Source organism: Hoplias malabaricus, chromosome 4 (genome assembly GCF_029633855.1).
Source record: "Hoplias malabaricus isolate fHopMal1 chromosome 4, fHopMal1.hap1, whole genome shotgun sequence".
Lineage (NCBI taxonomy): Eukaryota > Metazoa > Chordata > Actinopteri > Characiformes > Erythrinidae > Hoplias > Hoplias malabaricus.
In genome coordinates, this window is record NC_089803.1 from 72589402 (window position 1) to 72604401 (window position 15000).

The 15000-nt window shown below is 41.9% G+C and overlaps 1 protein-coding gene across 15 annotated transcripts in view; it reads left to right on the forward strand.

Moving 5' to 3' along the window:
- plekha5 (pleckstrin homology domain containing, family A member 5) overlaps positions 1 to 15000 on the forward strand; it is a 165346-nt gene that overhangs the window by 57348 nt on the left and 92998 nt on the right. The window contains exon 4 of one of the 15 annotated variants that reach the window (XM_066669202.1): positions 1590 to 2739. The exons of the other annotated variants lie outside the window; for them this stretch is intronic. Within the exon in view, the coding sequence (XP_066525299.1) occupies positions 1590 to 1593 (4 nt within the window). The 3' untranslated portion in view covers positions 1594 to 2739. Of the gene's footprint in view, positions 1 to 1589; positions 2740 to 15000 lie in introns of those variants that run through there. 15 annotated transcript variants of the gene reach the window in all.

A 15000-nucleotide genomic window follows, 5' to 3' on the forward strand; every position in this document is an offset into this window, starting at 1 on the left:
GTTACTGTGCCTCTGTGTTTATTTCAAAGGAAGATGTTGTACATGATTCTCTGACACTAGTGAGTCTCCTTCACCTCCAGCGGTGTCCAGCCTCCAGCTTCACCACACACCAGCGAATAGGACGAGAGGAGACGAGAGGAGGGAGGAGGGAGGGACAGAGAGAGGGACACAGGGGCAGATTTAGGACATCGGCGTCACACTGAGCCTGACTCTATTCCAGGAAACTGCCCCCGGGGCCTAGTACTGAAAGGTACTAGATATCTAGAACCTTACTGTACAACACACCAGACCTAATTTCTCACAGCTCATTAAGTTCTTCCTGATTAAGTTCTACATCAACACCCCCCCCCCCCCCCCGCCCGTCCTGTGATGGGGAAGATGGTGGACACTGGCTGTGATTCAGAACCCTGGTTCACCTCTGTGGTAGCACCTGAAGTCCAGCAGGGGGCAGTAGATCACCATTTATCTCACTGTATCCATGCCTGTATGTGTCTCAGGGAGGGTTTATTCAGTTCCTTCAGTCCTCATAGAGATGAATAACATTCAGAACATAAATATATGCATGGTGAGGGTGTGGGTGTGGAGGGGCTTTGGTGGGGGTTGGGGTTGTAGAAGGGGATGTGTTTTGGAGTGGGTGTGGTGGGGTTTGGTGTAGAAGGGGTGTGTTTTGGGGTGGGTGTGGTGGGGGTTGGTGTAGAAGGGGTGTGTTTTGGGGTGGGTGTGTTTCAGGGTTGGTGTAGAAGGGGGGTGTTTTGGGGTGGGTGTGGTGGGGGTTGGTGTAGAAGGGGTGTGTTTTGGGGTGGGTGTGTTTCAGGGTTGGTGTAGAAGGGGGGTGTTTTGGGGTGGGTGTGGTGGGGGTTGGTGTAGAAGGGGTGTGTTTTGGGGTGGGTGTGTTTCAGGGTTGGTGTAGAAGGGGGGTGTTTTGGGGTGGGTGTGGTGGGAGTTGGTGTAGAAGGGGGTGTGTTTTGGGGTGGGTGTGGTGGGGGTTGGTGTAGAAGGGGTGTGTTTTGGGGTGGGTGTGTTTCAGGGTTGGTGTAGAAGGGGGGTGTTTTGGGGTGGGTGTGGTGGGGGTTGGGGGTGTGGTGGGAGTTGGTGTAGAAGGGGGTGTGTTTTGGGGTGGGTGTGGTGGGGGTTGGTGTAGAAGGGGGGTGTTTTGGTGGGGGTTGGGGGTGTGGTGGGAGTTGGTGTAGAAGGTGGTGTGTTTTGGGGTGGGGGTTGGTGTAGAAGGGGTGTGTTTTGGGGTGGGTGTGTTTCAGGGTTGGTGTAGAAGGGGTGTGTTTTAGGGTGGGTGTGTGGTGTAGAAGGGGGTGTTTTGGGGTTGGTGTGGTGGGGGTTGGGGGTGTGGAGAAAGGGGGTGTGTTGTTATTTGAGCTAAACACAGAGCTTTTTATGAAATGTTTAAATGTAGTAAGTGTGTTTCTGAAAAACACTGTGGCTAAGTTTCTGGGTGATGCCCAGTTCTCGCTGTTTTTCATCTGCACAGCTGTATACATCTGGAGCTCTTCTGTGTGTGAAGTCCTCTAGTAACTGACCATCTCTTCTCTGTTTTGTTTTCCATGTCCTGTCTGACCGTGTGCTCCTCTGAACAGGTAAGAATCTTCTCCACTCTGTTATTTCAGCTGTAGGTGGCGCTGTGTCCTGCTGTTGTTAGAGCTGTAGTGTTGTTGAAAGCAGGTGGGCGATGTTGTGTGTGCTGATGGATGTGGGATGGTTCTGATCAGTGACTGTAGAAACCTGGATGGTGTTCCCCTCCGTTCCGTAGAAATGAAGCAAAAACTGACCAAGCTCAGTCTCAGACACGCCTCCTCATTCGGGTAAACACGCCCCCTTCTCACAGAGCTCCATCTCAGACACGCCTCCTCATTCGGGTAAACACACCCCTCTCTCGCAGAGCTCCATCTCAGACACGCCTCCTCATTCGGGTAAAGACGCCCCCTTCTCACAGAGCTCCATCTCAGACACGCCTCCTCATTCGGGTAAACACACCCCTCTCTCACAGAGCTCCATCTCAGACACGCCTCCTCATTCGGGTAAACACGCCCCCTTCTCACAGAGCTCCATCTCAGACACACCTCTTCATCCGGGTAAACACCCCCCTTCTCACAGAGTTCAGTCTCAGACACGCCTCCTCATTCGGGTAAACACACCCCTCTCTCACAGAGCTCCATCTCAGACACACCTCTTCATCCGGGGGAACACCCCTCTCTCACAGAGCTCCGTCTCAGACACGCCTCCTAATTCGGGTAAACACACCCCTCTCTCACAGAGCTCCGTCTCAGACACGCCTCCTAATTCGGGTAAACACACCCCTCTCTCACAGAGCTCAGTGTCAGACACGCCTCCTCATTCGGGTAAACACGTCCCCTTCTTACAGAGCTCCGTCTCAGACACGCCTCTTATTCTGAATAGACACACCCCCTTCTCACAGAGCTCAGTTTAGATTGAATAAATGGCCAGCTTCACTAGACAACAGATGGGGGAAGGCAGAGCTGCACGTCATACTACCACCAGCCAGCAGGGGCACTAGTCCTTCTACAGTCTCTGGTTCTGAGGATGCTTTGGGTGCGGAACTGTCGGTTGTGGCACTGACTCGTCAGTCACAGTACACTATAAAGCCCTATGTGTCCAAAATGTAAACAGTGATTTTAAAATTCAATTTCTGTTCTTTTCTGTGGCGGCCCCTGCTGGTCAGGAAGGGAACCGCATCACCACTGAAGGTGAAACAGGAAAAATTAGCTGCTTATAGATGTAATAGTCCTGGATGAGCGCTGTCTGCTGTGGGGTTAATATTAAACATATTATTTTATTATAAGCCTCAGTTTTTGCCTTGTGTTTATGGCTTTTTAATATATTTATTATGTTTATACAATGGTTATATACACATTTATTACAGTGCTGACCACATACTGATGTTTAGAAGATGTTTGTGGCCACAAACTGACTTTTTAAAAACTGTATGTACACAGCAATCAGCCACAAGGTTTCAGCCAGGGCCAGGTGCAGTGAGTGACACTGATGACTTGGTTACAGTGCCCTCTATCAGTGGGAGAGGGGATTTCAGGCAGCAGATGAACAGTCAGTTTTTGTTACACTTTTATAGCACCTTTTATCACAGTGTGGCCCTCAGATCCTTACACAGACCCTCAACTTTAAGAACTGACCGTTCACATGCTGCCTGTTATAACCACCACCCCCAGACAGGGGGCGCTGTAACCAGGCCATCAGTGTTACTCACGTCATGTCCCAGTGGTTGTAATCTTGTGGCTGATTGTGCTGTGTGTGTAGTATAGATATGTCACAGACGAGAGTGAACGACACACAGCCGTGTGATGATGTAACCTGGTGGTCAGTGGTGTATGTGGACGTTGCCTCACTGCCTCATTACCTCGTTTACCTCGCTGCTTTCTAAGCCCCTGACTTTGAGGAACACTGTCAGCGAGGACATGGTCATGTTTTGTGGATGCAGCTGGGGTCATTTTTCCTGGAGTTGTTTCAGCCTCACGTCACTGACGAAAAGGGCAAACCTGGCACACACACACACACACACACACACGCAAACACACGCACACACACACACACACACACACGCAAACACACGCACACACACACGCACACACACACGCAAACACACACACACACACACACACACATACTTGTTTCTGTGCGTTGTGGGGGTCACCTGGAGGAATACTCACATTGTGGGGTCCACCCTTTCCCAAGGTGCTACAGACTTGAAAAAAATCATGCTTTGTCAAAATGCACTTGTGAATCTTAATATCACTTCAAATTACAAATATCTCACCAAAATTGATTCTGACCAGACGTCCTCGTGACTTGTGGGGACATTTCAGGTTTGGAGTATATTTGGGGACCAAATATTACACAAATCACCTGTTCTCATTCTTTGTGGGGACCAATTTCATTTTGAGAGAGAACAATGTGTAATCTATAATTAATGCAGAAAAACAACTAATCCAGGCCGATGCATTCGTTTAAAGATTAATTTATTAACCTTTAACGTTATTTGAACTAATTTGTTCTTTTATTAAACTCTGAAAAAGATAGGCACAGATGTGTACATACTGTAGAAGCAATGAAGTTAGCCAAAAACTGAGAGAATAAAACACAATATATATAAATAATACCTTGAATAACTGATCAGCTTAGCTAGGCTAAAGAAAATTAAAAATCAATATGAACACACACAATATAAACTCAGAATAATTGACATGAGACAGTCCATCTATGATATTAACCAAGAACTCCATTACGAACACTGTACTTACACTCGCTGTCCATTATATTAGTTACTCTTACCATGTAGGAGCACTGCCATGTCTGATCCACTCATACCAGAGCAACACATTAATTGTGCTTGTGCAATGCATGGGACCTACACTACTGGACTGTTTGGTCCCTGGTTGGCTTTTCACTACCACAACCTCACCCCAAGAAGTATCTGGAATCAAAACAAATCGCGCTAGGTGGGGGTCCTCTAGAGGTACTGCCCATTGAAGAACAGGGTGAAATCTGGTAAACAAAGCATGCAGCACAAGAAATGGACACTATTCTGTAAATGCTGAACTACAAAATGCTCCTACATTGTAAATGGAGCTGATGAAATGAACAATGAGTATAGACACAAGGTGTTCCTATCAAAACTGCCTGGTCCGAGAGACCTTTGATCAAGTCTGAAAACAGAAACTTTAAAACAATATAAATCACATCACAACATTGCAGAGACAGGTTTAAGAGCCCATTGTTCAGATGTATACAGTGAACAAACAGCTTTCCAGGAACTTTCCATCAACATGAGCTTCTCCACTCCATGGAATTCACTGGACCTAGGTGACAAAAAAAAAAAAAATATATATATATATATATCTCAAAGGAAATTTTCCTATGCCTAAATTTTAATAAAAATTTCTCCTTTACCAACATCTTTTTTGGCACAAATTGCATGATTTAATAAGGCTGTTTTTCTTACAACATGCAAAAGAGAAAACAGACCTACATTGGCACTCAAAATGGTATCAAGCCCCAAATTAGGATTATTAGCTTTTTTTTATTTGCAAAAAGTGATTAAAATAACAATTTAAATAGATAATATTGTTTTCTCCCAATCCAACAAAAAATGCCCAAAATAACTACTGCCTCAGAATTATTAAACACCTTTTAAAACCCTTTGTGACAGGTGTAATTAATACTTAGTAGAGTACCTTTTTACCATTTCTTTATACTTGAATGAATCCATCTCATTCATAAAACAAGTACGTTCATAAATATCATTCAATTACATGTTTCTTGATGGATTCCTGATATATGATCACACTGCACGATTGTAGCCCCGATTTTCTTGTCAAAGACTGTTTTAGGGGATCACGGGAACAACCCTTAGGTCAGAGGCAAATCAACACTATCTCGATTGCTACGTGTGAACCGCTGAAAGATGTGATACAAGAGCTTGCCCAGAAATCGCTGATGCCATGCAAACAGCCAATAAATATCCAGTAATAACAAGTAGACTTGTGACTGACAGTGAGCGAAGAGACAAGCTCCCATCAATGAGAATTTGAGGCATAGGCTGATGAGAAGAAGAACTACACTGTTGTCTGTGTTGTGTCTACTGGTCCTGTTCTGTATGTATTTTAAGATCTCTGTAATTACTGCATTGTACTCTCTGCACTAATGTTCTGGAGTCAAATACGGAGTCAAAAAAGGGTAAAAAATTTTGAGTTTGTAAAACAATACTCACAAATGTAACAGACTTTGTAACTGTGTTTGAGCAACTACATACATGTTAAAATCCACAAATGTATACGTCAAATTTAAAACAACAACTACAATAACTTAAATTCACAGATGTGTAAAAAAGATTTGCATTTGTAAATGAAATGTTGTGAATGTGTGAATCAGTAAAATACTTAAAATGTGCAAGAGCAAACCTTTTTTAAAGATTCCAAATGTGACAGTGGGAGTGTTTGAATGAGATGGAAAAAAACACACATTCGCCTTCTCTGCTGTGTGTGCGAATCTCTTTTTGCAGTTGCGAATTAAAGACCCTGTTTTGACGGCCAATTGATGGACCAATAGGAAAGCTTTAGCTGGACCAATCAGATCGCAAGGTTTGTTTAACCAATCGGATTTGTTGCTGTCAACCATAGCGCTTTTCCACCAAAAGAACTCTGGTTCTTGAACCAGTTCTGTTCCTGATTCTAGGAACATTGCTTCTTTCCAGTGAACCACCGCATTTCTACACATTTTGAGGGGAACCAGGAATACGTCATGAACGGAGACACTATGGCTGAGTTCAGAGGCATCCTGCTGAACTTGTGAACAGCGGAGAAACGTAACCAAGAGCCCAGAGCTTCAAATACAGCGTTATCGCCCAGTGGAGCTTGACAGGGTCATTCACAACGTTTCATATAAATAAATAATAGGAAAAAACAGGAACATGCCCCATTTTTATGCGTTTCTGGTGAAGTTAGGCGCAATTGCATGTGCGTTGATCAAAGCCGCGGCTCTTGTTTATGTTTCTCTGCTGTCCGTAGAAACGCGGCGGTTCACGGACCTGAGTTCATTTTGTGGAAAAGCGCTATGGTTGACAGCAACAAATCAATGTTCCAATTGGTTAAACAAACCTCACAATCTGCTTGGTCCAGCTAAAGATTTCCTATTGGTCCATCAATTGGCCGTCAAAACAGGGTCTTAAATCCGCATCTGCAAAAAGAGATTCGCACACGCAACAGAGAAGGAGAATGTGTGGATTTTTCCATCTCATTCAAAAATTCCCACTGTCACATTTGGAACTTTAAAAAGGTTTGCTCTTGCACATTTTAAACCGTTTGAGAAGTTACTGATTCACACATTCACAACATTTCATTTACAAATGCAAATCTTTTTTGCACATTTGTGAATTTAATTTATTATTGTAGTTGTTGTTTTAAATTTGTGCATTCCAATACATTTGTGGATTTTAGTTTTACGTGTATGTAGTTGCTCAAGCACAGTTAAAATTTCGTGTATGTAGTTGCTCAAAAGCAGTTACAAAGTCCATTACATTTGTGAGTATTGTTTTAAAATGCACCAGAGCAAACCTTTATGTTCCAAATGTGACAAAAAATGCACACATTCACCTTCTCTGCTGCTTGTGTAAATCTCTTTTCACAGTTGTGAATTTTTGACCCTGATTGGCCAACTGATGTACCAATAGGAAAGCTTTAGCTGTACCAATCATATAGTGAGGTTTATTTAACCGATCAGAACATTGATTTGTTGATGTCAATCACAGCGCTATTTCACCAAAAGAACTCTGGCTCCTAAACCGGTTCCATTCCTGATTCTTGGAACCTTGGTTCTTTCCAATGAACTGCTGCGTTTCTACACGTTTAAAGGGGAAACAGGTATACGTCATTAGCGGGGGAGTCGCTGTGCCTGAATACAGCGCCAGCACCAAAGACTGTTAGACTCATTGTTAGAGTCATTGTTTATTCTTTGTTTACCATGAAGTCAGACCCGAGTGAGATATAATACTGTGTAAATGTTGCCGAGTTCAGAGCCGTCCTGCTGAGCTTGTGAACAGCAAAGAAACGTAACCGAGAGCTGCGGCTCTGACCAACACAAATGGAATCGCACACAAACAGCACCAGAAACAAGAAAACAGGGCGTGTTCCTGTTTTATTTCTTTTTATTTATTTATTTGAAACGTTGTAAATGACCCTGTCAAGCTCCGCAGTGCAATAACGCTGCATTTGAAACTCAGCTGGGAACAAACTTTTCTAGGTCGCGAACCAGTTTGTGTAGATGGAAACATACCAAACGGTTCCAAATTCACCTTGCGAACTGGAACCGTTCTGGTTCCTTTTTGGTGGAAATGCACTATCAGAGATACAATAGAGTAGGGGTCCCCAATTACTTTTACTCAAGGGCCACATCCAACAAACATCGTAAAGGCAGGGTGTCATTCTCATATTTTTTCATACAGTACTTTACAAGATTTATTATTTCGGTTAATATATTAAGTCTATGTAAATCGGTAGGCCTTACTAACTACAGTTATTTTATTTTACAAACACTTCAATGAGAGAAGTGATAGTGGCAGGTGGAAACGAGATACCTGAATTTTTGTATTTAAATTGTATCAGCAGCAAATTGCAAGAATGCAAACCCCAGCATTGTATGTGTAACGAGACCAATGGCCTGATGTGGCAGCAAGTCCAGTTTATATTATTACATTTATTCAAACTAGGAACTATGACTAAACGTTAACTACATCAGTGGCATAGCCACAAATTGATCTTTGGGTGGGCCTGTGTAAAAGTGTGTGGGCACAATTATTCTTTCTATAATAATAAGCAGTGTGATTTATGAAATTGTAGGCTGCCAACTTTCTGAAACCAAATTTAGGGACACATTTATAGCTTTACTATTTTAAATACTTCACTAATTACAATTTATATAAATAAATCATGGACAGTTAATACAAGTGAGGACCAATGAGAAGCATGTTCTGTGGAGTACCTGCCCCTCCCTCTGGCTAAGGGAGACCTGCAGAGCTTCTGTCTGTTTCAAACTATAAGTTTTTACAGTCTAACCTCAAAACAATATAATAAATGGTGTCCTGTGTTGGTTCAATACCAAACACGGCTTTCAGTGTCCAAATATCGAACAAAGTTTGGGAACTGTACAGAACGTGGGTGGCAGGCACATGCAAGACCAGTAGAGATAGCTGTTATGGGATTTGTAGCCAAGTTTGCTGAATCCATGCATGTGAACTTCGATATCAGGTGCCGAAAACTATGGGCAGCTGTGGAGGAGTTATCAGAACCAGCTGAAAATCTAGTCAGCAGTTGTTGAAAAGAAAAAAAATACTTGGGGAAAATGCATATTACTTAGAGAAATACACTGTAACGTAAACTGTAGTTCAGAAAATGTTGTCTGTATACTGACCTGTGAGTGTACTGCTATAGTAGGAGTATCTCCCTAGAAGTGGTCCCTACGATGCTAGACCTGACAGTGTGTGTCACCAATACAAACTGAAAGAGCTGTGTCAGAAAAGAAAATAATAACAAATTCAAACTAGACCCTCAGTGACACCAGTCATGAGGTAACATACACTGTAGTTCAGAAAAGCTGTCTGTATATTGACCTGTGAGTGTACTGCTATAGTAGGAGTGTCTCCCTAGAAGTGGTCCCTACGACGCTAGACCTGACAGTGTGTGTCACCAATAAAACCTTAAAGAGCTGTATCAGAAAAGAAAATAATAACAAATTCAAACTAGACCCTCAGTGACACCAGTCATGAGGTAACATACACTGTAGTTCAGAAAAGCTGTCTGTATATTGACCTGTGAGTGTACTGCTGTAGTAGGAGTGTCTTCCTAGAAGTGGTCCCTACGACGCTAGACCTGACAGTGTGTGTCACCAATACAACCTTAAAGCGCTGTGTCAGAAAAGAAAATAATAACAAATTCAAACTAGACCCTCAGTGACATCAGTCATAAGGTAATGTACAGTGTAGTTCAGAAACGCTGTCTATATATTGACCTGTGAGTGTACTGCTATAGTAGGAGTGTCTCCCTAGAAGGGGACCCCACTATGCTAGACCTGACAGTGTGTGTCACCAATACAACCTTAAAGAGCTGTATCAGAAAAGAAAATAATAACAAATTCAAATTAGAACCTCAGTGACATCAGTCATGAGGTAATGTACACTGTAGTTCAGATAAACTGTCTGTATATTGACCTGTGAGTGTACTGCTTTAGTAAGAGTGTCTCCCTAGAAGGGGACCCCACTATGCTAGACCTGACAGTGTGTGTCACTAATATAATCTTAAAGAGCTTTATCAGAAAAGAAAATAATAACAAATTCAAACTAGAACCTCAGTGACATCAGTCATGGGGTAATGTACAGTGTAGTTCAGATAAACTGTCTGTATATTGACCTGTGAGTGTACTGCTTTAGTAGGTGTTTCTACCTAAACGGGGACCCCACTATGCTAGAACTGACAGTTTGTGTCACTAATATAAGCTTAAAGCGCTGTGTCAGAAAAGAAAATAATAACAAATTCAAACTAGACCCTCAGTGACATCAATCATGAGGTAATGTACACTGTAGTTCAGAAACGCTGTCTGTATATTGACCTGTGAGTGTACTGCTATAGTAGGAGTGTCTCCCTAGAATGGGACCCCTCTAGGCTAGACCTGACCGTGTGTGTCACTAATATAAGCTTAAAGAGCTGTGTCAGAAAAGAAAATTATAACAAATTCAAACTAGACACTCAGTGACATCAGTCATGAGGTAACGTACACTGTAGTTCAGATAAACTGTCTGTATATTGACCTGTGAGTGTACTGCTTTAGTAGGTGTTTCTCCCTAAACGGGGACCCCACTATGCTAGACCTGACAGTGTGTGTGTGCACATTTGACCAAAACCTTTTCAATAGTTCCGTCCTGAGAGGGTCCCCACAACGTAAGGCCTGAGAGTGTGTGTAACCAGTACCATCCCTAAGGCCTCACCCAAAAGCAATGAACTATCACAATTTTGTACCAGAGAAATTAACTTCAACTGACCACAGTGACCTACCTCACTAAAACCTATTTCAGTGACTATATGGACATGAAACCTTTTTAAATACCTCCAAGTCAGAGGACGGAGCTCCAGCGCTGAGCACAGGACCGGAAGCTCAGTGGGTTTGTTCTACCATGTCCATCGTGTCAGCGGTGTCCTCTCATGCCTTCTACAGAGATTTCAAACAACAGTAAAACATTTCGGTGAACAACACACACAAATACATTAGTATTTAAAGTGCAATACATTTTACAACATGTTTAATCTCTCATCAGTTAAACAATTGCTGAGTCAAATTGACTTGACATGGATACACCATGGTATTAAAAAACATAAGACACATTTGTCCTGACACAAGTAACAATTTCAGATTATACCACCAATACAACCGCCAATACAACCTGAAAGAGCTGAATCAGAAAAGTAAATAACCAGTTTAAACTAGACCCTCAGTGACATCAGTCATAAGGTAACGTACACTGTAGTTCAGAAACGCTGCCTGTATATTGACCTGTGAGTGTACTGCTATAGTAGGAGTGTCTCCCTAGAAGGGGACCCCTCTATGCTAGACCTGACAGTGTGTGTCACTAATATAACCTGAAAGAGCTGTGTCAGAAAAGAAAATAATAACAAATTCAAACTAAACCCTCAGTGACATCAGTCATGAGGTAACGTACACTGTAGTTCGGAAAAGCTGTCTGTATATTGACCTGTGAGTGTACTGCTATAGTAGGAGTTTCTCCCTAGAAAGGGACCCCTCTATGCCAGACCTGACAGTGTGTGTCATTAATATAAGCTTAAAGAGCTGTGTCAGAAAAGAAAATAATAACAAATTCAAACTAGACCCTCAGTGACATCAGTCATGAGGTAATGTACACTGTAGTTCAGATAAACTGTCTGTATATTGACCTGTGAGTGTACTGCTTTAGTAGGTGTGTCTCCCTAAACGGGGACCCCACTATGCAAGACCTGACAGTGTGTGTAACTAATGTAATCTTAAAGTGCTGTGTCAGAAAAGAAAATAATAACAAATTCAAACTAAACTCTCAGTGACATCAGTCATGAGCTAATGTACAGTGTAGTTCAGAAACGCTGTCTGTATATTGACCTGTGAGTGTACTGCTATAGTAGGAGTGTCTTCCTAGAAGGGGACCCCACTAGGCTAGACCTGACAGTGTGTGTCACTAATATAAGCTTAAAGAGCTGTGTCAGAAAAGAAAATAATAACAAATTCAAACTAAACCCTCAGTGACATCAGTCATGGGGTAATGTACACTGTAGTTCAGATAAACTGTCTGTATATTGACCTGTGAGTGTACTGCTTTAGTAGGTGTGTCTCCCTAAACGGGGACCCCACTATGCAAGACCTGACAGTGTGTGTAACTAATGTAATCTTAAAGTGCTGTGTCAGAAAAGAAAATAATAACAAATTCAAACTAAACTCTCAGTGACATCAGTCATGAGCTAATGTACAGTGTAGTTCAGAAACGCTGTCTGTATATTGACCTGTGAGTGTACTGCTATAGTAGGAGTGTCTTCCTAGAAGGGGACCCCCCTATGCTAGACCTGACAGTGTGTGTCACTAATATAAGTTTAAAGAGGTGTGTCAGAAAAGAAAATAATAACAAATTCAAACTAGACCCTCAGTGACATCAGTCATGGGGTAATGTACACTGTAGTTCAGATAAACTGTCTGTATATTGACCTGTGAGTGTACTGCTTTAGTAGGTGTGTCTCCCTAAACGGGGACCCCACTATGCTAGACCTGACAGTGTGTGTCACTAATATAAGCTTAAAGAGCTGTGTCAGAAAAGAAAATAATAACAAATTCAAACTAGACACTCAGTGACATCAGTCATGAGGTAACGTACACTGTAGTTCAGATAAACTGTCTGTATATTGACCTGTGAGTGTACTGCTTTAGTAGGTGTTTCTCCCTAAACGGGGACCCCACTATGCTAGACCTGACAGTGTGTGTGTGCACATTTGACCAAAACCTTTTCAATAGTTCCGTCCTGAGAGGGTCCCCACAACGTAAGGCCTGAGAGTGTGTGTAACCAGTACCATCCCTAAGGCCTCACCCAAAAGCAATGAACTATCACAATTTTGTACCAGAGAAATTAACTTCAACTGACCACAGTGACCTGCCTCACTAAAACCTATTTCAATGACTATATGGACATGAAACCTTTTTAAATACCTCCAAGTCAGAGGACGAAGCTCCAGCGCTGAGCACAGGACCGGAAGCTCAGTGGGTTTGTTCTACCATGTCCATCGTGTCAGCGGTGTCCTCTCATGCCTTCTACAGAGATTTCAAACAACAGTAAAACATTTCGGTGAACACCACACACAAATACATTAGTATTTAAAGTGCAATACATTTTACAACATGTTTAATCTCTCATCAGTTAAACAATTGCTGAGTCAAATTGACTTGACATGGATACACCATGGTATTAAAAAACGTAAGACACATTTGTCCTGACACAAGTAACAATTTCAGATTATACCACCAATACAACCGCCAATACAACCTGAAAGAGCTGAATCAGAAAAGTAAAAAACCAATTTAAACTAGACCCTCAGTGACATCAGTCATAAGGTAACGTACACTGTAGTTCAGAAACGCTGCCTGTATATTGACCTGTGAGTGTACTGCTATAGTAGGAGTGTCTCCCTAGAAGGGGACCCCTCTATGCTAGTCCTGACAGTGTGTGTCACTAATATAACCTGAAAGAGCTGTGTCAGAAAAGAAAATAATAACAAATTCAAACTAGACCCTCAGTGACATCAGTCATGAGGTAACGTACACTGTAGTTCAGAAAAGCTGTCTGTATACTGAGATGTGAGTGTACTGCTATAGTAGGAGTTTCTCCCTAGAAAGGGACCCCTCTATGCCAGACCTGACAGTGTGTGTCATTAATATAAGCTTAAAGAGCTGTGTCAGAAAAGAAAATAATAACAAATTCAAACTAGACCCTCAGTGACATCAGTCATGAGGTAATGTACACTGTAGTTCAGATAAACTGTCTGTATATTGACCTGTAAGTGTACTGCTTTAGTAGGTGTGTCTCCCTAAACGGGGACCCCACTAGGCTAGACCTGACAGTGTGTGTCACTAATATAAGCTTAAAGCGCTGTGTCAGAAAAGAAAATAATAACAAATTCAAACTAAACTCTCAGTGACATCAGTCATGAGCTAATGTACAGTGTAGTTCAGAAACGCTGTCTGTATATTGACCTGTGAGTGTACTGCTATAGTAGGAGTGTCTCCCTAGAAGGGGACCCCTCTATGCTAGACCTGACAGTGTGTGTCACTAATATAAGTTTAAAGAGGTGTGTCAGAAAAGAAAATAATAACAAATTCAAACTAGACCCTCAGTGACATCAGTCATGGGGTAATGTACACTGTAGTTCAGATAAACTGTCTGTATATTGACCTGTGAGTGTACTGCTTTAGTAGGTGTGTCTCCCTAAACGGGGACCCCACTATGCTAGACCTGACAGTGTGTGTCACTAATATAAGCTTAAAGAGCTGTGTCAGAAAAGAAAATAATAACAAATTCAAACTAGACCCTCAGTGACATCAGTCATGGGGTAATGTACACTGTAGTTCAGATAAACTGTCTGTATATTGACCTGTGCGTGTACTGCTTTAGTAGGTGTTTGTCCCTAAACGGGGACCCCACTATGCTAGACCTGACAGTGTGTGTGTGCACATTTGACCAAAACCTTTTCAATAGTTCCGTCCTGAGAGGGTCCCCACAACGTACGACCTGAGAGTATGTGTAACCAGTACCATCCCTAAGGCCTCACCCAAAAGCAATGAACTATCACAATTTTGTACCAGAGAAATTAACTTCAACTGACCACAGTGACCTACCTCACTAAAACCTATTTCAGTGACTATATGTATATGAAACCTTTTTAAATACCTCCAAGTCAGAGGACGGAGCTCCAGCGCTGAGCACAGGACCGGAAGCTCAGTAGGTTTGTTCTACCATGTCCATCATGTCAGCGGTGTCCTCTCATGCCTTCTACAGAGATTTCAAACAACAGTAAAACAGCCTACAGTTAATGAAATATCAATTTAACATTACAATTTAATATTAAACAATTTAATATTAAACATTTGGTAACCAGAAATGAGACTATCAGTGTAATTTAATGAATACACAATCTTTTATTTTAATCTACATATTATGCATAACCTAGCTTCAGTTCAAAAATTGAAAAGTTTTAAAAACACATTAGCATTTAGCAGAAAATAAAAATAAAAAGCTGAATATTACCAGTACTCCTTATATTACAAATAACTACTCCACAACTGCTTAAAGGCTGCTAATTTAAAACATTAAGTGAACTATACAGGCAAAAAAAAAAAAAAAAAAAAAAACATAATGCACAATTTAATCTTGTAGAAAAGATT